Source organism: Tursiops truncatus, chromosome X, assembly GCF_011762595.2.
Source record: "Tursiops truncatus isolate mTurTru1 chromosome X, mTurTru1.mat.Y, whole genome shotgun sequence".
Lineage (NCBI taxonomy): Eukaryota > Metazoa > Chordata > Mammalia > Artiodactyla > Delphinidae > Tursiops > Tursiops truncatus.
This window is the reverse complement of record NC_047055.1, coordinates 43,713,348-43,740,522: the sequence shown is the minus strand read 5'-3', so window position 1 is coordinate 43,740,522 and position 27,175 is coordinate 43,713,348. Positions and strand designations below refer to the sequence as shown.

Here is a 27,175-nt window from a genome sequence, read left to right as displayed (position 1 = left end):
AAAGGGTATAAAGTAAAAGCTAATAAAAGTCAGCTGACTTCTCATTTTCACTCGCTAGAGGTAAATGGTTCCTTGCATATCTTTCTAGAAATAGTCTGTGCATATACAATTACCTGCAGGCCATCCGGTTTGTGCATGTATTACTTTTATAATGCATACATATTTTAATTAGATGATGTAATTACCCTCAAAATTCTCAGGAGGAAGAGCATCATCATTTCCAGATTTTTCTCCCCATACTACTGTCAATTCTAGGTATGTAAAAAGCTTCAAGACCAGTAGAACTTCATGAACAATTCTTAGTAGAGAAAAAAAGAGGGCACATTTCCTCCTTTATTTGAAACATAGGGCTTTGCCAAGCAGGGTCAGCACCTAATAATAAGGAAATGGTCCAAAGCTGTACCCACAGCTGTACCAGCTCCAGCCCAAGCTAGAGGCTTACTCATCTTGGGATCCCTCTTTTACAAGTGCGAAATTAAGACAGTGACCTCTTTGGTAACTTCCTCTAAAGATTACAGAGAAGGTCAGAACCGGGACCAAGCCTGACTCGCATCAGTATTCATTCCACACCCCTTTTTCTTTCTCCCCACTGAAGTTGGAAGGAGTGATTAAATCAGCGGTTCCCAAAAGTGGCTGATCAGAATCAACTGGAGTATGTTAAAAATGCAGATTCTTGGCCTCCCCACACTCAGATTGATTCAGGTCTGAGTATGGGATGTAAGTTTTAAAGGAAGCTTTCATCCAGTAATTATGTTTTCTCATGATCCGTAATATTTGGGAACCTCTTACTTAAAGGCAGCCATCCCTAAACCAACCAACCAACCAACCAACCAACAAAACACACTCAGTACAATTTAAACACTGTGGGTAGGGAACATGTCCTACTGGCTTCTGGTATTACTCGCTTCTTCTGGGTCCAGAGAGGGTTTTTCTGTGGCATTTTTAGTCTAAACACCTTACCCCAGTTTCAGAAATCTGGTAGGCCTGAGATGTCTGGCTCCCCAAGTTGACTCTCAGTGCTGTACAATAGAACTAGTTCTATAATACCAATAGAGTGATCACTAGGCACACATAGCTACTGAGCACTTGAAATGTGGCTAGTATGACTGAGGAAATCAATTTTTAATTTTAATTTAAATAGCCACATGAAGCTGGTGGCCAGTATATTGGACACTCAGGTCTAGATTTCTAAGACCCTTGATTTCAGTGGAGCCCTCCCCTCTCCTGACACCACTCACCTCTACCCACGGGGACCTCTGCAGAGATCAGGGTCACATAGAGCTGACAGGTCAGCTGGGGCACTGAGCCCAGGAAGGCTTGGATCTGTGACATACGTTTGTAGGCACTGCGGTGCATAGCCAGGGTCCGGATGGAGTGGCCCACCTCCCATTCTATCAGCACCTCCTCGCCATTTATTAGCATCTTCTTTCGGGTGAGGCTGACATAGGGCTCCTCCTGCCCTCCTTTCTTCCACAGTGTGAGGTACTTAATCATGGCTTCCAAACATCTGCAGAAGTAAAGCATCATGAGTACTTAACTAAAGCTGTCCTAGGAAGGAAAATTGTAGTGAGGGGGTAAAAATAACTCAGGAGGGCTGTGTTACTTTTTGCCATTCCTTCTCTCCTGTTCTACTCATTTCTCATGAGGCAAGGAGTTGGTCATGCCTTCCACGTGTCACTTCAGTCTAAATCCTTTGTGTTGGGTTGGCAATCGACCAACCTAAGAACGCCAATTCAGAAGTGTTTGAGGACTTAAGAATAAGCCTGTGATAGAAAAATGGCTAGAACACAAAGACATTAAAAATTTGTTGAGAGAAAATGATGAAGGTTCCAAAAGGCTCTGGTTTTCATAACACCTCAGGTTCCTGAAGTAAAGCATTCCTTATTCAAAGCTTTCAGCTCCATAATCAGAACTTTTGAGCTCTGCTTTTTCAAAACAAAGCCCACAACTACAACTGTCTCAGCCAAAAAGTCTTGGAAGGGATCTGGAAAAATCTCTCAAATACACAGGAAAGCCATTTAGCAACGGAGGTACTTAAAAGGCTTGACAACTCAGAACTGAATATACTATATACCTAGGGAACCTCAAAAGATCTCTTTAAAGGTTGTTCTGGGGCCTCTTGACCTGTTTGGGAACAATAGCCTTTTAAACTTCATTCTTTCTCTACAAAGAGTAAAACATACTTAGGAGATCTTATCATCCTTGAAATAATATTAAGACCATATTTCCTGCTGTACCCGTCCCATATCCCCCATATAAATCAGAAGTCTTTAGCAGTTCTGATGTGGTGAAAAAAGAAGCAACTAGAACATCTTGTTTTGGAACACCTGAGTTACTACTTCCCCCACTCACACTGAAATAAATGGAAACTGTGAACTATTTCTTCTAAGTAAGAACAGTTGTGTCAAAAATTAAGCAGTCTTTCCTGATAGGCTGAGGGCACGGGTTGAATTTATCTTACTCACCGCCCTTATCACATAGTGGGCATTTGATAAATATTTGCTGAGTAAATGAAAGAGTTAGAAGGAAAAAAAGAACACAGGGTGAGAAGTGATGGAAGGAGAAGATAATAATTAATAATGGCAATGTAATTTAACAACAACAACAAAAAAACAGACCAAAGACGAGCTCAGATTTATATGCTCTCTAGGCCTTTGGCTCCCAATAGAAAAGCTTGGAACAGTGCTGGCTGCCATTCTCCACAGGATCCCTTTTTTTAAAAAAAATATTTTATATTGGACTATAGTTGATTTACAATGTTGTGTTAGCTTCAGGTGTACAGCAAAGTGATTCAGTTATACATATACGTATATCTATTCTTTTTCAAATTCTTTTCCCATTTAGGTAATTACAGAATATTGAGCAGAGTTCTCTGTGCTGTACAGTAGGTCCTTGTTGGTTATCTATTTTAAACATAGTAGTGTGTATATGTCAATCCCAAACTCCCAATTTATCCCTCCCCCCATTACCTTTCCCCTTTGGTAACCATAAGTTTGTTTTCTAAGTCTGTGAGTCTGTTTTGTAAATAAGTTCATTTGTATCATTTTTCCACAGGAGCCCTTTGAGACTGGTGCATGTGTACTGGCCTAAAGCACGTAGTTTGAAACATCCATGTTGTAGGGAAAACTCTAAAATCCAGGAGAGAAAAAGATGGAAGGAGAGAACAGAAAAGGAAAAAAAGCAACTTTCTCTTCTTATTCAGGAAAAATGCATAAGTGCATTTCCACCAAGAGAGTTTAGATTTTAACCCAAGCCCATCAATACTATTGCTGAATAAAACATTGGGGGAGGCGGTGGCATGAAGAATTCTGTTTATGCTTCTATTCTTAAGGCCATTTACTGGTTTAAGTAAGCGTGTTTGCCTTGCTTATAAGCGGCAGCAAATGAGAGTACATTTTCATTTTCAGAAGTATCTTTGCATTTCATATAAGGGAGCCAGGACCTCCAAACACCTTCATGTGCCTAATAGCATTCATCAAGTTCCTGCCTACCTAAAAAGTAATTTGCCTTGAAAATAAGCATTATCAAGGATATGATTTATGAGCTTTTAATTATTTTTTCCCTGCTGTGGGGTAGCTGACTGAGATTATAAATGCTTTCCAATCATTTCCAGTGGGAGCTAAATGACAAAAATGAAACATAGTACTCAACACTCCATATGGATGGTCCAAATCAAAGATGGCTTGGGAGGCCACAAAGCAAAGAGAAGTAGAAACGGAGCTGGGGCAGAACTTACTGAAATTTGCATCTTAAGAGTGATTGATCCGTTAACTCAATTTATTGCATTTGAAAAGGGCAAGAAGAATGGTTTCCTTGCTCCTCTAATGACATCTCTAAATGACATCTTGGTTCCAAGTTCGAGATGAGGTCTTCCTTTCACAGTTTAACTTCAAAGATTTAGAACTGGAAAGGCCCTTTAGATTACCTAGTACAGAGGTTGCATAGGCCAGTTGAGTCACATCTGATGAACAGCTGTGGCGTGTTTGGCCCAGACAGTTCTTTTATTTAATTACCAAAATCAGTTGTCAACATGTTCAATCATTCCATTTCACATAAAATCCTGTCTTGGGAGCTTGTCCTGAAAAGTTGCGGCCTTGGCGATACGGGGTCTGAATTCCAACAGGGAAACAATGGGCTGGAGCTGTAGAGAGGCTGCCCTCCTTTAGGCAGATCTTGCGGACTCCAGATTACCACAGTACTCACTAACACTCCATCATTTCTCTAACACCAAGACTTCATTTTTACTTATCATCACACATGAAACTACTGTTTTTTCTCATCCTTGGCTTGCTTCACTCATTTATGATACCTGCCTGGCCCCTGTAAGTGTTTGAGTTTACGACCCATGATCTAGCCCAACCCATTTATTTTACAGATGAAGGACCTGAGGCCCAAGGCATCTTCAGGGATTTCACCAAGGCCATGTAACTAGTCAATGACAAGGGCAAACTAAATTCCAGGTCTCCTGAATTCCAGGCCACTGTTTCTGTTGATGTCTCATATTTTCGCTGATGGAGCGTAATCAATTCCTCCCCATTTAAACATATTGATAATTTTTTTTAAAGGGGGCAGTTCCATCCTGAACTTCAGACTGTGTTTATTTCTAAGGATGAAATATCTTCCCATTGCAATTACAACATCAACACTCTGACCCATATTCCTCAGCTGACTGCAAGTTTCTGCCTCTCTTGCAATCAAGATAAATTTGGTCCATTCTTTCCTACTGACCTCAGAAGTTTTGCAACATCTCTCTACCTTGAAAATCACATAGCATCCAGATGAGACTTCTGACACAGATGCCTGTGTTCCTAGGATAAGGCACATTCTTTCGTTTTTTAACATCTTTATTGGAGTATAGTTGCTTTACAATGGTGTGTTAGTTTCTGCTTTATAACAAAGTGAATCAGCTATACATATACATATATCCCCATATCTCCTCCCTCTTGTGTCTCCCTTCCACCCTCCCTATCCCACCCCTCTAGGTGGTCACAAAGCACCCAGCTGATCTCCCTGAAGGCACATTCTTGTCCCTTCAAAACAATCTGAATGGAAAGACTCAATACTATTATATTGTGCTACAGCATCCAGATGGAGAGATAGGCTATCTTCCTTTGCCCCCTTCTAACCGTGTACCTTTATTGCAGAAAGATACAGAGATAAATAGGAGACCAATAAACTGACAGAGAAAAATAAACTACAATGGGTTTGGGTACCAGATGAGCACAAATGGCTTAAAATACTTTCCAGATGTCAAATAACTCCAGAAAATTTGAAAATATCAGTAGCAGCAGCCCAAGCAACTCAGGGTAAAGAAACTGAATGTGAGATGGGATGGAGGGGGTAAGGAACTTCCATCCAATTTAAAGAGCATCTAAAAGGCAGAGTCAAAATAACACACTCTGAAGCTATAGCCTGTGTTTACAAGGTGACCACATCAATTGGTCTCATACCAATTTCACAACCCGAATCCAGATAGCAAACATTGTCAAATGAAGTCTTATTAACGGTACCATACATGGTTTCGGAACACAGGTACATGCCATATGTTCATTGTGGTGGCACTTAAGACTGCAGATAAGACTTTTTGGATGGTAGGCAGGGAAACCAAGAGTGGGAGGGAATGGGAGAATCGATTCGATTCAAGGCACAGTAACAGTCTTAAAAATATTAAATTCATCTTTCTCTGCACAGTTGGGGGGTAGGGGAGGAGGGAAAAGATTTAAAAGTTGCTCACCTGATAACAGGTCCCAAGAGGATTAGATGCATAAACAATGATAGTGGCTTGTCTTTGGCCAGATCTCTGTGGACAAAAATGAGGGTCAACTGGACCATAATGGATGAAAACATAAAGAAGGAAAAGGTGTATGCCATCCAGTAGGTTTCACTATTCTTCCGATAGATTCTAACCATGTACAAGGCAGATGCTGCCTCCCCACAGTACAAAAACGTGGAGAAGAGGATGCCAAATGGAAAGGTAAATCGGGGGTTCGTCCCACGGATGACATCTTCCTCCAGAGAGGATATCGGCTCCACGCTTGGCTCCTCAGGAATTTCAAAAACTCGGTCCATTGTCGAGGTTCTGAGTGTTGTGGTCTGGTCTTCAGAGCACTCCCATCCCCACCTCCCAAGAGAACCCTGTAACCACTGCAGTGCAAGTATTGGTGAGGAGAGCTGTCAAGTCCAATTCCAGAACGGAGATCTACTAGTTAGAGCAGGAGACCGCTCTCTTCTCGTCTCAAATTAGACTTGTTGGAGTCTGGGATGAAGAGCCCAGGAGTACCACTTTGAAACTAGACTCTTGATTGGCCCAGGATTCCAATCGTCAACTACGTGCTGTGGAAGTTGGACAAGGCAAAAGCAATCATCTTAGCGCCCAGTCCGGAGTCCAATTCCAGGCGCGTCAAGAGCCATGGGAACAGCTGTTTCCGTGGCGGCTCCGCCTTTCGCAGCCCCCCAGGCAGGACGGGTAGCCACTCTCGCGGGCACCGACACTCAGCAGCTCCTCTTGAGGAGCCCTGACCAGTGTGCTCTCTCAAATCAGCTGAGAACTGAGCCAGGGCAGAAGAGGGGGCGCAGCCTGAGCGTCCCTTCGGGGATCCAGTTCACTGCCCAGGCACCCTAGCTAATGCTAGGCTGCGGCTATTAGCTCGCCTGCTCGCCGGCGGTCTCTCCGCACCCGCGCTCAGTCAAGAGTTCTCCCGGCGGCTCCTCCAATTCCCCAAGCTCCGCCCCCAAGGCCGCCAGGCCAGGGACAGGAGCAAAGTCACAACCCCGGCCCCGAGCGCAGTCACCGGGGAGAGAAGTAGAGCACGCGCCCGCTGCAGGATCAAGAGAAAGCTGGAGGGGCTTGTTTTCCACAGAGAAACTTCACTAGCGAAAAACACGACGTGCGGGGCGCCAACCCGGCCCGACGGATGTCGGCAAACTCTTGGGCGCCGTCTGCTGCCGGGGTCCTGCCTGGCTCGCAGTTCCAGCTGTGAGAGGTCGGTGGCTTCAGGAACGAAGGCACCGATGGCGGGGCTGCACGAAATGGGAGAGACAGCTGGGGCCAAACAAAACCAGCCTGCGACTTCCAGGGCGGTCAGATGAAGGATGCTCGGTGCACAGAGGCGCGACAAAAAGGGGCTTGGGCCAACCTTCAGAAGCACTTCTCATCACGACCCCCGGACCCTGGAGGGAGCCACAGCTTTCCTCTTCGCCAACAGCAGCAGATCCCCAGTTCTACCCCGCCCTCCCTAACTAGCTCGCTTCCACACTCGCTCAAGCCAGGCGGTTAAGCAGGAATGTCTCTCGCGGCCTCAGGGTTGAATTTCCCTAGGTCCTATTGCCCTACAGATTTTATCAAGGTGGGGCTGGGCAGAGACCTGGAGGGCAATTGGGCCGTAGAGTTTCCTTTCCAAGCGAGAGTGTATGTAGCAGAAGGAAGAAAGAGAAAGAGGGAATGTCAAAGAAAGACTCAAAGTCAGCCCACAGACCCATATTATATGCCTTAATTTCTCCACTTGCAAAATGAGGCCAGGATGGGAACTTAAGAATGAACTTTCAGGTCTTTGGCTGTAAGGTTCTGAAGAGGTGCCAAATTCTAAATAGACTGGAGAGGAGCCAGGAGAGCTGTTAGTAAGAACTGTTAGTGTCTTAAAGAGCTCTGAAAATTGCCTAGATTCTTAAGAGCAATCTTCCCCCACCTTGCTGAGCTTTTGTTTTTGTGCCTTCATTTGCATAATTCTAAACCCCAGGGGAAAAGAGAAAACATCTGCCTCCTGGTAATAATATAAATGTAGCCTGTGCCAATCTCCTTTTGCTGCAGGAAGTCAGTAAAAAAGATCTATGTGAGGAGTGGCCAAGTAGCAGCCACCAAAATGATGGCTTCAAGAAAGGCTTAGTCTTGCTGTTGTATTGGTTTTTAAGATTCCTGCAATTGCTGTCTCCTTTCCCCAGGGCTGATTCAAGAACAGATCAGCTTCAAAAGGTTGTTGCTTTTGAAGCAGATGTCCCATCTTTGTCTGTACGTGTGGTCAGGAGGCTGACCCTTCCTCCTTTCTGTTTCACAAGGCAGGGCAATGCTATCTGAGAACACTTCATAGTGTTGATGGCTTGGGCCTTTCCAAAAGGCACAAAGTTCTCTGCCAACAGTATACGGTGCAGAACTTCTTGTAGGCTTCTTCAAGACCTATTCCCAAGATGGATCACAAGTAGGGTGAGAAACTCATCTGTTTGCTGTGTTGGGATGAGTTGGCCACCCTGACATGGGAGACTGAAACTAGGAAGAATGCAGAATCCCCATGTTTTTCTTTTAGCCTCTCCTTCTTCCTTGTGCCCTTCTCATTCCCCAAATACACAAATCTACACTGCCTTCCTACTTTGTTCCAATATGACTCCTTCTGTCTGACATTTAAGGCTCTCTATAATCATCAGACTATTTTCCTCTCCAACTTCATCACCCACGCTACCCTGCCACACCCTTTGCTTCAGTCCAGCAGGTTTTCTCACTTAATCACACTTGCCTTGCTCCCTCAGTGCTGTGTTGAGGCCGTTTACAACCCCCTTCACTCTTTTCTGCATTAGCCCAAAGCCTAATCTTCTTTCAAGGGTCAGTTCAAGTATTACCTCCTCCAGGAAGCCTTCCCTCACCTCCCCAGCTCTCACTTTTCCCTCTGTCTTCGTGCTACTGGCATATACTCTCTTGCTCTAGTCCTTCAACTCCTTCTGTCTGCCCTGCCTCCTAAACAGAAGTGTAGACTCAGGGAGGGATGCTCAATGTTTATTGTGGTTCTTGTTGATGATAGTGATTAACAAATAGTGATGATGATGAAGCTTTCTCCCCTGTGTTTCCTCCAGGAAAACATACAAGACTCAGGCACACTCATCTCTAAAAGCTGTAGCCACTGTAGCTGGAGCATAAAGTCCTGTGGGGCACCTACTGCCTCAGTCAGCCATTCAGCTCACAGAGGATGTCAGCCCACATGATCTCTCCCTTCTCAGAGCTCCTACAGCACTTTTTTGGGTCAATCCCACAGTTTAGCACCAAATTACAAATTATTTCAAGTATATTAATCTTTATTTCACCACTAAATTACCATAAGCTCCTTGAAGGCAGAGACCCTACTGTTACATTTTTTTTGGACCCCCAAGGTTGGTAAATACGTGTAAATCTCCTGCCATTTGATCCCCCTCACCCACTAGCTTCTCTGTTTTCAGCCCTAGGACTCTCTGGCGCTTTAGGTCACTAAATCCTCTGGTCTCTTATTTCCTTGTTCCTTTTGCCCTGCTGGGAGAAACTGACTGAGAATTTGCCCTGTTTCTGTCCAACTTTCCTTCCTCTTTTAGACAATCTCTAGACTCCAGCCCTTTACTCTTCTTAAGACTACAGACCTGGAAATGTTGATACTCATCAGACTGCTGAGGACCTGGGAACCCCTTCCCCATTAGGAGCACTGTTCTCCCAAGGACTGATCATCTGAGGTGATAACCCCTTGCTTCCCCTTGAATGCTACGCCGTGTTCAGGGGTTTGGTTCTGCAAGAAAGGGAGACCCAAGATTTGACTCCCCACTCCCCCTACCTCCAGCCCCCGACTCAGCAGGAACAGAGAACGGGTCTAAAAGCAGTTTGATCAAAAAGCTCTTGGCGTATTTATCAGCTTTCAGAACCCCTCTGAACTACATAAGGTTCGGAGATAGGTTTGAGCTTACAAAGCCCCTACAGCCAGAGCTGATTCATAAGAGGTAGCTGGCATCCATGAGGGAAGAGGAGAGGAAGGAGAGAGATGTGCTGCAAGTGGCTGATAGTCCAGTCACAGAACACTATCTGGTGAGAGGTGATGGACAAGGCCTGGAGAATCAGTAGTTAGGATGGAAGAATGGCTTCCGTCTGTAGAATGCTCGGTTTGGACTGTTAGAATCCTTAAGAGATATGTAATGCAAAATCAGTCAGGTATCCTCTGGGCCTTCTCTTTTTGCTCTAAGCTCCCTGAGAACAAAGACTTTTGATTATCCTTTTCCAAGCCACTCCCTCACCATCCATTTTCCAAAGTGGCTGCACCATTTTACATTTCTATCAGCACTGTGTTTCTCCACATTCTCGACGGCACTTATCTTTTTTCATTATAACCATCCTAGTGGTTTTTCATTTGCATTTCCCTGATGGCTAAATTGATTGATTGTGTGTGTGTGTGTGTACAAGGTCGTTTGAACACTAGCTGGCCACACTCATTCAGTTATTTCAATAAACATTTATTTGTAATAGCAGTAAGACAAAGATCTCTGCTCTCAAGGGGTTCACAGAGTGTAATGGTATAACAGACATTTGTCCTTTTAGGGGTGTCGCTGTACAGCATTTGAGCCTTTTATCTGGGGGAGAGGACACAGGACTCTTGCTAAGAAGCAGGGCCCCCTTGTAGTTGGGGCACAGGCATGTGACTTAGGCTCCCTCAATCCAAGGATCCATCCCTTGAATTGGGAGCCAGTGACCCAAAGAAGTGGACAATCTTCTCCAATTCAGACAGTCATGAAAATGTGCCTCTTGGTTCTTCCAATGTGGGAAGTGTCACTGACCTTTGCCCCAGCTGCTGTGCTTTAAATTCACCCCAATATTTGCTGCTTTGTTCTGAAGCCACACTGCTCCCAGCCAGTGACTGAGCACAGCAGAGATACTAAGTCAGCCCCATTTCTGGGAGACACAGGACTATGTGGCCTGTGACTATGGCAACAGAACTCCCCATCAGCCTGGTCAAACTTTATTAGCACTGCACTTCAGTCTACGACACTTCCTACCTAACCTTCTTCTTTCCTTCTCTCATCCATAAAGGTCAGATTTACACTGCAGTTTAACATCTCTCCCAGCTTCCTCCCTATGTTCTCTCACTGACATTTTCCCCAATAAATCTCCTGCATATCTAATCCCAGCTTGGTTTCTGCATCTCTGAGGACCTAAGCCAACCCACTAATGGTGCTAGCATGGCGGTAGTAATGGTGACAGCTGTGATGTTGGCTGTGTAGCCCTGAGTCTGGTTCTCCAGTCCAACTTGGGATTCTGGGAGCTATTCAATATGCTTTTAAGACAAGCATTTTCTGCTTAAATTAGCCAATCAATTTCTGTTGCTCACAACTAAGAACCCTCTGGATTATAGGGGAAGGGACAAAAACATTCAACTACAATACAGTGTGACAAGGGTTATGATAGAAGCACAGAATCTGTGGAAGCACATAGGAGGCACCTAACCCAGTCTTTATATCCTCTCAAATGAAATATCCATATGCTACCTGGAATTGCTGGTCAGATCTTCTCACTAATTTTACAGGCCACCCCAAATTCAAAGGCTCACAACCACCTTCTCAATTTACCATTCCTTAGGAAGTAGTTCTCATAGTTACATTCACATAAGAATTATTTGGGAAAGAAGACTACTTGCAGATTCCAGGGCCCCATCCTTCGAGTAATGCAAGTGCTCAGAGGATCATAACTTGAGAAAAGCTGTCCCAGGGATAGCTCTACAATCTGCTCCTAAAACAATTTTATCCATCATCATAGTGCGCATTTCATAAATACTGGCAGCAGTTGACCCCTCTGTGGCCTGAGCCAAAGTGAAGATAGACTTAAGAGTCAGTCCACACATGGGTCCTTGATTTCCTTGGGCTGCCCACGAAGAATATCACCTGTAGTTTGCTCCCTAGCACAATTCAGTAAGAATTAAACTATCCGCACACACTTTCATATTCTTTCCTATTGGGCACATTATATGCTTGTTGGACCTTAAGGTGTTTGACCTTATGGCCAAGGAAAGGAGATATTCCAGCCGTGCCAAGAGGAGAAAGGGACTCCTCCTACACTATACGATGACTCAACGGATGAACTAAGAGTAGAAAGCTTGTGTAAGATCATAAATCTTACGCCATTACCAGACATCCTTCCCAGTACTCCTGCCTCTCCTACTTGGCTTTACTACTAAAGGGTCCCCCAATTGTCAAGGACTTCAGTTCTAACTTTTAAAAAAGATGGAGTTATTATTAGTGGGAGAAGTCAGAGCAGCAGGGAAAAGTAGGATAAATTAGGTTGGCAAAGTCAGATCCCGGGAAGAGAAATCATGTAAAGACAGGGTAGTGAGATCACTGTGGGCCAGATAATGGACAGTCCTGCCCGGCAGGACAGAAATCAGGCCATGCCAAATCTCTCTGACCCACAGCAGTGTGGTGTAGTAAAAAGAGCTACATTATAGACTGGACTAAAACACTGTGGGTTTTAATCCTGGATCTGCTTCTAAATCTTTGTGTGATCTTGGTCCTCTCTGGGATCTCCAAGATTCTGTCTAGCTTAACATCCCATGACATCGGTGTAGTTAGGCATGGCTAGGCCTCCTAGAATCTTTGATTCCATACGTAGTACTGTGGTTTTATCGCCACCAAGCAACTGAACAAGCCAATGACCGAAGTATCCTAATCAATTTCTCCTAGAGATATACTCTCACATGTGAAATATAATATGTATAAGCATGTTTATAATAGCCAAAGGTTGGACACTACCTAAACATCCACCAACAAAGAACTGCTTAAATAAATTCTGGTATATCTCTAATAATTATGGAACGCTGTGCAGCCATGTAGCCATAAAGAAGCTCTTTATGTACTGATATGAAACAGCCTTCTATGTAAAAAGTGAAAAAAGTAGGGTGCAGAATAGCATTTATGGTATGCTACAATTGTATAAAAATTAGGGGTGTACATATACAAATATGCATAGAATATCTCAAGAAGGATACACAAGAAACTGGTAACAGTGACTGACTCCAGTGAAGGGAAATGGACAATGAGGGAGACGGTAGTAGGGAAAATAGATATTCATCTGTTCAAAACATAAAAAAGAACCTTAACGAGCCATGTCACAAACCCATCTTTTTCAACCATCTAGCAGAACGTAAGTGAACAAAGTTGGAAGAGACTTTGTTTCTGAAAGCAGAAAGAAGAGTCTAAGGCAATTTCTTGGCTCAGCCTGTCTCAGAAGTGTGTAGGTAGCTATGATGGGTCTTCAGCTGTTTCCTTCCCTCTCTGCCTTCAAGCTTGAAGGTACATCTTGAGAGTTGCTTCAGGCAGCTGACTGTCAACAGAAACTGGAGAGACTAGGAGAAGCTTCTATTCTGGTGAGGCCTGGAAGAAAAGTGAAGCAGAAGCCAAAAGTTCACAAACTACCAAGTAGGCATCTAAAGAGAATTTCTCATTCCTTGAAAAAGCTGTCACTGCACCCACAGTACATCGTGAGCTCACTGACACCAGATGAGATATATATCTTTGCATTATCAGTCCATTATCAGTCCCCTATAAGAACAAAAAAGAGTTCATTCTTTTTTTCTGAAATGAGTATCATAAAGAGCATTCACTGAAAGCTAGTAGCAATATAAAAGGTACAAAGTTTTAAAAGATATATAATTCATAGCCAAGAACTAACCATAGATTAAAACGTTCAGTGGGAAGAACAATTTGTCCTCTATTTAGACTTATTTTATGAAGGATAATCATATGTTAAATTTAGTGAAGAATCATGCTTTGAAATACAACTCATTAAGCAAAAAGTCTAGGGCTTGGGTTTAATATTCTGGATGGGCAAATTTAACACTCTGTTGGTGAAGATTAGCTTTAACTATTATATAACTTGGAATAAATGAAAGAGCTCTTTAGTTTTCTTTTATTATTATTAATTTTCTTTTTTCTTTTTTTTTTTGGCTGCGTCGGGTCTTAGTTGCAGCACGTGGGATCTTTTGTTGTGGTGCGCGGACTTCTCTCTAGTTGTGGTGTGTGGGTTTTCTCTCTCTAGTTGTGGTGCACGGGCTCCAGAGTGCGTGGGCTCTGTAATTTGTGGCACACGGGCTCTCTCGTTGAGGCATACAAGCTCAGTGGTTGTGGCACACGGGCTTAGTTGCCCCGTGGCATGTGGGATCTTAGTTCCCCGACCAGGGATCGAACCCATGTCCCCTGTATTGGAAGGTGGATTCTTTACCACTGGACCACCAGGGAAATCCCAAGAGCTCTTTAGTTTAAATAATATTAATACCAGCATTAATTGAGTGCTTATTATGTGGCAGGTACTGTTGTAAGTCGTTTATGATGTGATTTAATACTCACGATGCCCTTATGGGATGGGGCTATGATCATTTCCAGCTGACAGATAAGGACATTGAAGCGCAGAAAAGTTAAGTGGCTTGTCTGAGCTAAAACAGCTTAGATGGTACGGCTGGGATTTGAGCGTAGGCAGTCAAGCTGTGGTGCCTGGGCCCTAGTCATTTAAAACAACAAACAAATTGTGTGGAAAATTCAAATAGGGCCTGCAGGGAAATATTAGGAATCGACTGAACAATTCCAAGGACACCAGCCAGAAAGATCAGGATTTGTGAAGTCCATATCTGAACAGTCACTTAAATGGTTTCCTTGGCTAGTTTCTATATCCTACATCTTCTGTCCTTATCAAGCTTCCTATGATTCCTCTATCAACATGTCACTCCTTTGATCAAAAAGCTTCCAAGGGCTCCTTTCTGCCTATCTGATAGATCTGAAACTTGAATGTGCATCATACACACCTGTGGAGCTTACTTATAATACTGATTTCCTAAGCTGTGACCCAGAAAAGTTGATTTAGTAGGTTAGGGTGGGGCCTGGGAATCTGTGTTTTAAACAAGCTTTGCAAAACATTGGCCTATGTGGACAAAGCCCAAACACTTTGTTTTAGCATTCAAGGCTGTCCATGACCTGGCCCCAACCCATCTAACTCCTGATATGAATACTCTATTCTAGAAAGGCCATTGTCCTCTAACTTCTCATATAGGAAGCATTTCTAACTCTAAACCTTTGCCCACACCATCCTACCCATCTGGAATGACCTCCTGCCTTCTTTCCTCCTATCCAAACACTATACATCCTTCAAGGTGAAGCCCTAGTTTCACCTGCTCTACAAGACTTAAAATCCTTAAACTCTCCAGACCAGAAGGATTGAACAATTAAGTCTCTACTGTCTGACCTCAATCCTTTTGGTATTTAACTGGTTTCAAGAGTATATGCCTTGCTTCCCCAATTAGATTGATGGCTGCCACTACCCACATGTGGCTATTTAAATTTAAGCTAATTGATTAAATACAATTAAAATTTCCATTCCTCAGTCACACTAGCCACATTTCAAGTGCTTAACAGCCACATGTGTATTGGTCAGCACAGAGAGAGAACATTTCCACGTCACAGAAAGTTCTAATGGACAGCGTTGTAGGAGTCTGCTATGGCTGTCACAGCCACAGCTACCTTCTTATATACACTCCCTATAAACATTGCTTGCTGTGAAGTTAAGTAAATATGTATCCTGACCACAAAAAAGTGATGCATTTTCTTTTTAAACTCTGATTCCTATTTCCAGTAAAAATAAGGAGCTCAGAAGATAAGTTTCGAATGTAAATATCACTCAGCATTTCTAATCAAGTCTCAAAACCCTTGCCTTTTCTCAGCTCTCATCCTCCTTGACCCCTCGGCTGTATGTGGCATTATGTAGAGCAGATTTCCCTTGTCTACTCAAAATGCTCTCCTCCTTTGCTTCCATGACGCTGTAACAACCAGAACGATCACCATTAATATACTGAGCTCTTACTGTGTGCAAGGCACTGTGCTAAGCATTTTACATACCTCATCAACCATATTAGGTAAATACTATTATCACCATTTTATAGATGAGGTATCTAAAGTTCAAAGAGGTTAATTGATTTGCTCAAGGTCACAGAGCTAGTAAGTGGTGGTGTTTTGACTAGAAACCTAAACCTCTCTTAAGGTTTTTCTCAAGGGTCATTACTAGATCAAATGCCTAAAATAGGCAAGGCAGACCATCAATTACAACATCAAAGAAAGGAAACAACCCATCGAAGGGAATCTCTTCTTTTCTTTTCTCCCTTTTTCTTCCCTGCCCTTCTAAAACTCTCTTTTATTCTATCTCACATAGGCCTCTGATAGATTTTCAAGGTCTTAACAGCCTGGGGAATTTAAACCCACTTAATAAGTACTTGAGAAAAAGTAACCATAGTAGGTCAGGGAGAGCAGGGACCATATATTGCCTTTCATTTTCAGGAATTCTGTTTTTTCCTAAATACCCTGTAGGCCCTTAACATTAAAACTTGTGTTGTTCAGGACTTGGAATTTCGATTCAAGCACTCTGCCAATAGTCCATTTTAATTACACTGGAGACTGTTTATAGCTTTTCTGTTCTCTGGGCTAGACTTTGTGTCCAGCAGCTACTACTAGAGGTAGTCAAACATAATAGAAATGCTGGAGGAGTCTGGCTTTAGGCTGGAACAGTCACCTACTTACTAGTGTTTCACATTGCCCTGTTTACTGATACCCTTAAGCAGGTCAAACGTAAGCATTCGTGGCCAGTACACCGAGGGTGAGGATATAGGAAAAAAAGTTCATAGCAACTCTGAGCCCTGACTTCATGTAAAAGAGACAATCTGTTGATCCCCTAAACTCACCAGGCTCCTATAATGTGTTCTGAGCTACGTAAGGCGTAGTTACTCGAGACAGGGAGCTACGTTAATGACTATGCAGACCTTTTAGGGTTTGAAGCCTCCATTACTTAGGTTAAAGAATAATAAGGAGTATGGAAAATCTCTGTACCTTCTCCTCAATTTTGCTGTGAACATTAAACTGTTCTAAAAAAGTCTCTGTGGTTGCCAAGGTCTGGGGGAGGGACGGATTGGGAGTTTGGGATTAGCAGATGCAAACTAGTATATAGAGGATGGATAAACAACAAGGTCCTACTGTATAGCACAGGGAACTATATTCAATATCCTTGATAAACCACAATGGAAAAGAATATGAAAAAGAATGTATATATGTATAACTGAGTCACTTTGCTGTACAGCAGAAATTAACACAACACTGTAAATCAACTATACGTCAATAAAATTAATTAAAACAATAAAGTCTTAATAAAAAAAGAAAAAGAAGGAATATTGGCTTCTCTTCCTAGCTCTGCCACTAACTGGCTACGCATGTGTATGTGTGTGTGTGTGTGTACAAATATTTAGTGAGAACTTTTTTCTTTTTACTATCCATTCATGTACCATAAATATTATAGGGTATTGTTTTGTGTTCTTATATTTTACATAAGCGTAATTATACAGAATTTTATGCAAGTTTTTTCTCAACAGTATGGTTTTGTTACATTTTGCTCTAGCTCTATATTGCTACATGTAGTTATAACTCATTTCAACTGCTTTATGGAATATCGTCAGATGAATTCACCATACTATAATTTATGTATTCATTCTGTTGATAGTAAAAAATGGAAAACAACCTAAATGACTATCACAAACTAAATCCTTCAGTGGACATCTGTACGTGCATACGTATCCTTATTCACATGTGGGAGAGTTTCTCTTGATTAAAAATCCATGAGTGCTGTACACCTGAAACTAACACGACATTGTAAATCAACTATACTTCAGTCAATCAATCAAGCAAGCAAGCAATAAATAAATAAATAAAATGTACAATTTAAAAAAATCCATGAGTGGAATTACTTGGTCATAGGGTATGCATAAGTTCAGCTTTAGTAGACACTGGCAAATACTTTTCCAAAGTAGTTGTACCAATTTACACTACCACCAATAGTGGAAGAAAGTTCCAACTGACCCACATTTTCATCAGTACGTGGTATTGTAGGTCTTTTTTCATTTTAACCACTCTGATGGATGTGTAGTGGGATCTCATTGTGGTTTAAGTTTAATTCCCATGATGACTAATGAGATGGAGCACATTTCATAGGTTTATCATCTGATATGCTTTCTTAAAGGAGATATGGACAAGAATGAGAAAGAGGTGAGAGGAAGGACATGGGGGGGAGGTAGTGACTAAGGGATGGGTGTGGGATGATAACACTGTAGAAAGGGGAGCCTAAGGACATTAAATCACACTTTCTAAGCAGACCAGTTTTTCTGAGGGCTAGCCAAGTGTACACAGATTTGGGAGTCTCTTAAATTCAGCAGCTAAAGGTGCTATAAAGGTGCATGTAAAAGTGTATGTTAAACATGTTTGAAGTAAATCATAAAAATCTGGCAGCGACCAAAGGCCAAGTTCTCTTTTCCACAAGAGCAGCAGCTCTGGCTGCTTCCTGGCACCTTTCAACAAGTCGAGTTCCGAACGGGCTCTCAATGCCCTCATCTCAAAAAATGACAGCTCTGGCTTTGTGGATTCCACTTACAAGGCCACATGATTCCAATGTTAAAGAGCACAGAATGGTAAATATTCTTCCCTTCCAGCTTTACTGAAGTATGATTGACAAAATAAAATTGTAAATATTTAAGGTGTACAACATGATGTTTTGATACATTTATACATTGTGAAATGATTACTACAATCAAGCTAATTAACATATCTATCATCTCACATAGTTACCTTTTAAAAAAATGTTCTTTTTACCTAGCACCAATCAAACAGAACTTTCTATGGTATTCAGTAATAGACTGTAAAGTAACATGGTTTAGATCACTGCATCTCAAGCCTTCATGTATGTGTGAATCCCCTGGAGATCGGTTACAATGCAGATTCTGATTCAGGAAATATGAGGTGACACCTGAGATTCTGTGCTTCTAACAAGCTCCTGGATGCTGCTGATCCAGGACCATACTTTGTGCTTACAACATGAGCTATGGAGCCAGACAGACCCGAGTTTAAATCCCAGCTCTGCTTTCTTAGCTGTGAAATCTCTGGTAAGCTATTTAATCTCTCTGAGACTTAGTTTCCTCGCCTATAAAAAGATAAAAATTACCTACTTCATAGGTTTGCTGTGAAGGTTAAGTAAAATAATGCATATAAAACATGTATAGCCCAGTGCATGGAAAGAGTAAGTAATTGATAAATGCCAGTTATTGTTAATATTCCACGAACTGGCACTCCTACACATTATGATACTCTGAAGACTGCTTCAGAATGATTATCTGGAAGCACTGCAAGAGCCTAGATTAATCACAGAGAGACAGATTGAATCATATTTAGTCATATTTTATGTTAGGCTTACTTTATTGTATTCTAAGCCTTTGAAAATTGAGACTTCATCTGTTTCAGTCAGGGTCCCAGCAGGGAACAGATGGTGCACTTGCATTAGCATAATTAGTGGAAAGTTTACGAAAAGGACTATCCACAAGTGTGAGCAGAGTATAGGAAAACAAAGAGGGATAGATAGTGCAGTAACTTGGTGCTGTTACCACCCCTACACCCAAAAGTATGAGGGGAGGGAACAGATACCAGAAAAAGGAGAATGTGGTGTAGAGAGGGTCCCCTTGAAAGGTGCTATGACCTTTAGTTAAGGGATAGCAGCCAACCAGAAGCAATCCTATAAGAAGGAAGCCAGGAATAAACAACCTGACCTCAGTTTCTTTTCTCCCTTTGATGTCCTGCCAGGGATATCCACTGCCCAAACCCTACCAGAGGCCAAGACGGAAAGGGAACTCACTGATGTAATCCATATAGGTTAGCCTCCTGGGGCACAGAGCAGGGTATAAAAGGGCAGAGGGTGGATCAGGAAGGGTAAGCAAAAGATATCTGGTACATCATCCATGACACATATACTCAACCAAAATTCTATCCAAAACAGAATACTATTCTGACCAAGCCAAAAGAGAACAGACTACTATTTTAGACAAAGCTAAACTCAACTAGTTTATCACCAAATGAGGATCAATAACTTCCAGGGTATCTCCCCATCAGATGTCCTATAATCATCCAAAACTCAACACAGCTACAACTGAAATCATCTTCCTCTATCACCATAACTCAACTTTCCCATTTCTATCAAAGGTGGCCTTTGATATGTTAGTCTCTCAGCCTGAAACATTCTTCCCTTTCCTCCTTGTATATTTAAATCTTACCTACTTACCTTTAAGTTCTAACTCAAACACTTCTCCCTCCTTCAAAAGGTCTTCCCCCAGCTATTTTAGCCTACAGTGATTTCCCTTTTCTCTGGACCCTCATTGCCAGTAATTTAGTCACTAGTGTCAGGTATTGTTATTTAACTAGTTTGGGGTATATATACCATTGCCCCAACTAAATAGTACACTTCTTGAAGGCAGGAAATATGTCTTAACTTTATTTTTTTCTCCTTGTCAAGACCAAGCATCTTGAGACTTACTGAATATATGTACATGATAAACACCTAAAGAATGAAGAATAAGGAAAGAATAGCAGGATTCAAATTTTTAATCTCATTTTTCTATGATAGCTTCTCAGAAAAAGGCTCTCTGAAGAACTGCCTGGCCTTACGTAGAAATATGCAAGCACAAAGGACAGCTCTGTGCTCATCTATCCACTTAGCATTTTTAAAACACTCTTCTAAGTAACCCTTGGGTTAAATAGAGAATCAAAACAGAAATTACAAACTTTTTAGAAATGATCAGCAAGGAAGTCAAAACCCATGATATGCAGCTAAAGTGGTACTCATAAAAAAGCTGTAGCATTAAATTCATTTATTTATTCCAATATATTCAAATATATTTCAACTGATAATACATGAATTATTTTCACTGACAAAAAATGAATTAAAGTCAACTCAAGAATACACATAAATAACAATAAAATATACCCAAAGAAATAATTAAATATTTTTTCAAAATTAATGGCCCACTTCTCTCTAGTCTTCCTTCTTACAACAACAAAAAAAACCTGGACAAAATAACAATCAAGTGTAGGAAGACTCTGAAAAGTGGAAAGAAGAAAGTGGACTGCCTGGAGACTTTAGGATGTGAGGAACACTACAGTGGTGAGTTGCCTGGGATTTCTTTTTGCTTCCCATATATTGCAGATAAGGCACTGGAGAAGACTACAACCTGAAATTGCCAAAAAGGCCCAGACCAAGAAAAGCCCCAAGAGAAGATTGTTCCCTTTAGTTAAATAATCAGGGAAATGGCTGCCTAGCCAGAACAGAAAAATATTTTTGATAATACCCAACCTACTCTAACCAAACATCAGAGGAAAAACTGTCCCTTCCCTGTGGTGTCAGTGGTGCCAAATAGAGTCACCCATGTCTGGCCCCTCATGGCAGCAGTTAGACAGGGAGAGTTGGCCCTCTGTTTCCCCCACAAGTGTGATATCAGTGGGACCAAACAGAGAACAGAACTTCCACCCCACCTCCCTGGTAGCAAAGAAGTGGAACAAGGCAATGCAAGGTGGTGCTAGCTGGCACTCCATTAGCCCACTGGAGTAATGTTAGTGGGGCCATCCCCACCTGGCAGCTGTGAGGTAGTGAGAGTCAACCCTCCATTCCCCATTTTTCCATCTGGTGTTGAGGAGATCTAGCAAGGAGCTGAACTTCCACACCCTTCAGGAAGTAACTGGAAAGAAATTAACAGAGCCTCAGGGGGGCTATGGGAAAATGAAAGAAGGACAGAATTTATATCATTGGAGTCTCAGAAAAAGAGAAAAAAGACTATAGGGCTGAAAAAGTATTTGAAGAAATAACTGGCTGAAAGCTTCCCAAAGATGAAAATGTGGATATTAGTAGACTGTGATAAATTACTTATGTATAATGTAATAATTAGAGTAACCACTAAAAAATCTATTGAAAAATATGTTCAAAACGTGTATAGATAAACCAAAATGGAATTCTTTAAAAAGGTTCAAGGGACATCCCTGGTGGCGCAGTGGTTAAGAAACTGTCTGCCAATGCAGGGGACACGGGTTCAAGCCCTGGTCTGGGAAGATCCCACATGCTGCGGAGCAACTAAGCCCGTGCGCCACAACTACTGAGCTTTCACTCTGGAGCCTGTGTGCCACAACTACTGAAGCCTGCGTGCCTAGAGCCTGTGCTCTGCAACAAGAGAAGCCACCACAATGAGAAGCCTGCACACGGCAATGAAGAGTAGCCCCCGCTCGACACAACTAGAGAAAGCCTGCTTGAAGCAATGAAGACCCAATGCAGCCAAAAATAAATAAATAAATATCTTTCTAGAAAAATTAAAAATTGAAAAAAAAAGTTTAAGTAACACACAGCAAGGCAGAAAAAATTGAGAAGAGGAACAAAAAATAGAGGGAACAAACAAGAAACAAAAATAAAGCAGGAAACATAAGCCTTAACATATCAACAATTACATTAAATGTAAATGGCCTAAAAAAACCAATTAAAAAACGAGTTTGGTAGAGTGGCTTAAAAAAACATGACCCAAACACGGTGTCTACAAGAAATCCAATTCAAACATAATGACATAGGTAGGTTGAAAAGAAACATTACATAAACATAAACATTCTCCTCAAGCACACATGGAACATTCTCCAGGATAGATCATATGTTAGGCCATAAGTCTTAATAAATTTAAGAAGATTGAAATCATATCAAACATCTTTTCTAAACACAATGGTATGAAATTAGAAATCAATTACAAGAAGAAAACCAGAAAATTCACAAATAGTTGGAGGTTAAGCAAAATGCTACTGAACAACCAATGAGTCAAAGAAGAAATCAAAAGATAAATAAAAAAACATCTTGAGACAAATAAAAATGGAAATACAACATACCAAAACTTACAGAATACAGAAAATATGTTCTAATATTGATTGCAGTGATGGATGCACAACTCTTTGAATATACTAAAAACCACTGAATTGCACATTTTAAATGGAAGAACTGTATGGTTTGTGAATTATGTCTCAATAAAGCTGTTATTTTTTAAAATGCATAGAACTATACACGCACATAAATGAGTTCATGTAAAACCGGTGAAATCTGAGTAAGGTTTGTGCATTTTTATCAGTGTCAGTTTCATAGTTCTAATACTGTACTATAGTTATACAAACTATTATTAATAATAGGGAAAGCCAGGTGAAATGTACATAGGACCTCCTTGTACTGTGAATCTATAGTTATTTCAAAATAAAAAGTAAAAATCCTGAATATACCATCAACAGACAAATGGATAAAGAAGTTATACACACACACACACACACACACACATACACACACAATGGGATATTACTCAGCCATAAAAAAATGAAAATTTGCCATTTGCAACAACATGGATGGACCTGGAGGGCATTATGCTTAGTGAAATAAATCAGACAGAGAAAGACAAATACTATATTATCACTTATATGTGGAACCTAAGAACTAAAACTAGTGAATATAACAAAAAAGAAACAGACTCACAGATATAGAGGACAAACTAGTGATTACCAGTGGGGACAGGGAAGGGGAAAGGGCAAGATATGGGTAGGGGATTAAGAGGTACGAACTACTATGTATAAAATAAATAAGCTACAAGGATATATTGTACAGCACAGGGAAAACAGTCAATATTTTATAATAACTATAAATGGAGTATAATCTAGAAAAATTCTGAATCATTATCTTGTACACCTGAAGTTAATATATTATAAATCAACTATACCTCAATTAAAAAAATATAAACATTCATCTTGTTAAAAAAAGTCCTGAACATAGGGCTTCCCTGGTGGCACAGTGGTTGAGAGTCTGCCTGCCAATGCAGGGGACAAGGGTTCATGCCCCAGTCCAGGAGGATCCCACATGCCGCGGAGCGGCTGAGCCCGTGCACCATGGCTGCTGAGCCTGCGCGTCTGGAGCCTGTGCTCCGCAAAGGGAGAGGCCACGACAGTGAGAGGCCCACGTACGGCAAAAAAAAAAAAAAAAAAAAAAAAAAAAATCCTGAACATGAATGTTTATTCTAGCTCCATTCACAACTGCCCCAATTAGAAATAATTCAAATGTTCCTCAAAAGATAGAATAAATACACTGTGGTACATCCACACAATGGAATACTATTTAGCAATAAAGAGAAACCGACTATTTATATATACAACTATTTGGATGAATTTCAATGGCATGAAGCTGATGTTAAAAAGCCAGTTTTAATCATAAATGTATGATTCCATATATATAACATTCTCGAAATGACAAAACTATAATAATAGAAAACAGATTATTAGTTGCCAGAGGTTAGTGGGGTGGGGGAGGTTGGGGAAGAGGTGAAACTATAAAGGGATAGCAACAGAGAGCTTTTTGGGGTGATGGAACTGTTCTGTCTATAGATTGTGGATACATGAATCTATGTGTCTTAAAACTGTATAGATGTGGGTTTTTAAAGTCTATTTTAAGGTATGGTAATGTTGAAAAGAAAAGAGAAAGGAATAGAGAATAAACATGTAGATTAAATAAGATGATGGTTACTAGGGTGTTCACTTTATAGTAACTCTTTAAGCTAAGTTTTGTTTTGTGTAGTTTTCTGTATCTTTATTTTAACTAAAAAGTTGTTTAAAATAAAAATAACAGGGATGAAAAGGGAAATGGAAATAACCTGGGTCAGGGAAGGCTTCTTTTGAGGAGGTGACAGGAAGATGAGAGAACTGAGAGATGAGAACGAACCATGAAAGTGAAGGGTGGGAGGAGAGTATTTGAGGCAGAGAACTGGAGGCAGGAGAGAAGGGGTAGGATAGAAGGAGGTCCTGATGCAAGAACATGTAGCTGTTCACATCCCAGCAACAGGAGGTGTGTGTGTGTGTGTAGATTTATTATAAGGTACTGGCTCATGCATTTATATAGTCTGGCAAGTCCCAAAATCTGCAGGGTGAATTGGCAAGCTAGAGATTCAGGAGAGCAGACTGTTTAGTTCCAGTACGAGTCCGAAGGCCTGAAAACCAGAAGAGTGGATGGTTGTAGTTCCAGTCCAAAGGCCAGCGGACTCAAGACCCAGGAAGAGCCTGGGTTGTTTCACTTTGAGTCTGAAGGCAGAAAAGAAGTCAATGTCCCAACTCAAAGGCAGTCAGACTTCTGACTCCTTCCTCTCTTACTTGGGGGAGGGTCAGCCTTTTTGTTCTTAGTCCTGCCTCCAACTGACTGAATGAAGTCAAATTAGGGAGAGCAATTTGCTTTACTCAGTCTATTTAAATGTTAATCTCACCCATAAACACCCTCACAGAAACACCCAGAATAATGTTTGGCCAAATATCTGGGCACCCCATGGCCCAGTCAAGTTGACACACAAAATTAACTTATTACAGTATGTGTATTACAAATGTATGAAACAACTTCATTGAAGGAGGCAGGGTAAGTGTGGTGACCCAACTGACTTTGGAAATAAGTGGAGTCTGTAACACTGAAGGCAAAAGAGAATGCACTAAGGAAATGTGAATGAGGTATGTACTTTAGTTAATAATAATGTATCGATACTGGTTCTTTAATTTTAACAAATACTAGTGTGAGGTATTGTAAAAATTAACAAACAGAAACCTCAAATAAAATAGAGTCAAGAAGCCAGAAGGGGGGCTTCCCTGGTGGCGCAGTGGTTGAGAGTCCGTCTGCCGATGCAGGGGACACGGGTTTGTGCCCCGGTCTGGGAAGATCCCACATGCCGCGAAGCGGCTAGGCCCGTGAGCCGTGGCCGCTGAGCCTGCGCGTCCGGAGCCTGTGCTCCGCAACGGGAGAGGCCACAGCAGTGAGAGGCCCTGCAAAAAAAAAAAAAAAAAAAAGAAGCCAGAAGGGGGAGCTCTCACAACCTACGACAATAGCAGCCCCCAACAGGCAGGAAAAAAACTTAGTCTTTTTGCCTGGCAAGAGCTCAGCCAATGAGAGACTGCCAAAACTCAGCCAATGAAAAGCCACTATACTTCGAACTCTCAATTCCTCCAATGGACTCTCTGCTTACTAGCCTTCCCAACTTCCTCTTCGAACTGTCAGTAAGAGGTCTCTCCTCCTTGTGGCAGAGGGACTTGCCTGTGGCTCACCACAGTTGCAGACACCAAATTACAATTCTTTGCTGACTCTGAGTAAATCCACTTTTACCTGAGAAGTAACTGGCAGTCTGTTTGTTTAAGGTCAACATTTTGGGGGCCCATACAGGGATCCAGAGGAGACCCCCAACAACTCTGAGGCTGGTGCACAGACAGGTACGGTAACTAAAAATCCCACTGAACGGTTTTTTATTGCTGACCCCGAGGTTTAAGGGCAAGTTTTTCTCCTGGATCCAAGCTCCTGCCCTCTTTGTGTTTTGAAGCTCTCCAGGTTTAATTTGGGATCTATTTTAATGGTTTATTCTTTCTGATTAAGGCCTTATTCTGTCAGTGAGTACTTCTTTGGCACTTTGGCCTGTTATTTTTTTTTTTTTTGAAATCAGACTATTCCAACTGGAACTGTGGTAGCCTTCAGCTTGATTTCTTTTGGAACAGGAGTTATTTCATTGGAACTGTGCTATTCAGCCTTCAGCCTGATTCCTTCAGGATTAGGCTGCTCCGAGCAGCCTTTGGCCTGGCTCCTTTGAGATTAGATTGTTCCCTTAGAACTGGCTGGTAGTAGTCCTGCAGGCTGTTTGAGCCTGTTTAAGCTGTTTAGGCTGTTTGAAAATTACTATTTTACTCTAAAGAAAAACCTCTGAGAAATGGGATCCCAATTATTTAAATACTTGAGGGCACCCTTACCTACAAGGACCCTGGCTGATTTTATGTTTAAAAACTGCAGTCCTGGAATTCCCTGGTGGCACAGTGGTTGAGAGTCCGCCTGACGATGCAGGGGACACGGGTTCGTGCCCCGGTCTGAGAAGGTTCCCACATGCCGCGGAGCGGCTGGGCCCGTGAGCCATGGCCACTGAGCCTGCGCGTCCAGAGCCTGTGCTCCGCAACGGGAGAGGCCACAACAGTGAGAGGCCCGCGTACCGCAAAAAAAAAAAAAAAAAAAAAAAACCGCACTCCTTCCTCATGTACATTTCTAAGTGAATGGACCAACCTAACCAAAGGCAATTTAGAACATGAATGGTCATTATGGAGAACTATTGAAATTCCAAACTTACTTTTCTTAAGACCAAATTGACAACCACACCTGTAAAATTTCCAAAACTGAATGGAATGCCTGTTTCAATTATTTTGAGGCTTCCAAACATTATCAGGAGCCTAAAATTGCATCTCTGCAAAATAAGATTTTAAGATCCTCTGAGGCAAACAAAGAAAGATAGAATGGCTGCAAAAGCCTCATGTTCCTCTTCCCTGGCTTCTGCATCACAGATACTGCATCCAGTGTCATCTTATTCCTTTCCCCTGGCTCTGCCTCCAGTGCCATCCTCCTTCTTCCCTTTTATGCCACCTATCCCTCCTCTGTAACCCTCAGTTCCGCCATACTAATTCTCTCACCAAACTTGCCCTTTTCTCTGAATCTCTCCCCACTGCCATT

At 41.8% G+C, this 27,175-nt stretch overlaps 2 protein-coding genes across 3 annotated transcripts in view; both read right to left on the bottom strand.

The window, feature by feature from the left end:
* Nucleotides 1-27,175, bottom strand: part of XKRX (XK related X-linked) — a 68,542-nt gene that overhangs the window by 6,027 nt on the left and 35,340 nt on the right. Inside the window, exons 3-4 of one of the 2 annotated variants that reach the window (XM_073799511.1) lie at nucleotides 5,735-5,800; nucleotides 1,239-1,507 (exon numbers count right to left, since the gene is read on the bottom strand). In XM_073799511.1, coding sequence (XP_073655612.1) covers nucleotides 1,239-1,507; nucleotides 5,735-5,800 — 335 coding nt within the window. Of the gene's footprint in view, nucleotides 1-1,238; nucleotides 1,508-5,734; nucleotides 7,021-27,175 lie in introns of both variants that reach the window. The other variant, XM_033849653.2, reaches the window with a different exon arrangement.
* Nucleotides 10,210-27,175, bottom strand: part of TRMT2B (tRNA methyltransferase 2 homolog B) — an 87,131-nt gene continuing 70,165 nt past the window's right edge. The window contains exon 13 of the mRNA XM_033849285.2: nucleotides 10,210-13,137. The gene's annotated coding sequence lies outside the window, so the exon portion shown is untranslated. The remainder of the gene's footprint in view (nucleotides 13,138-27,175) is intronic.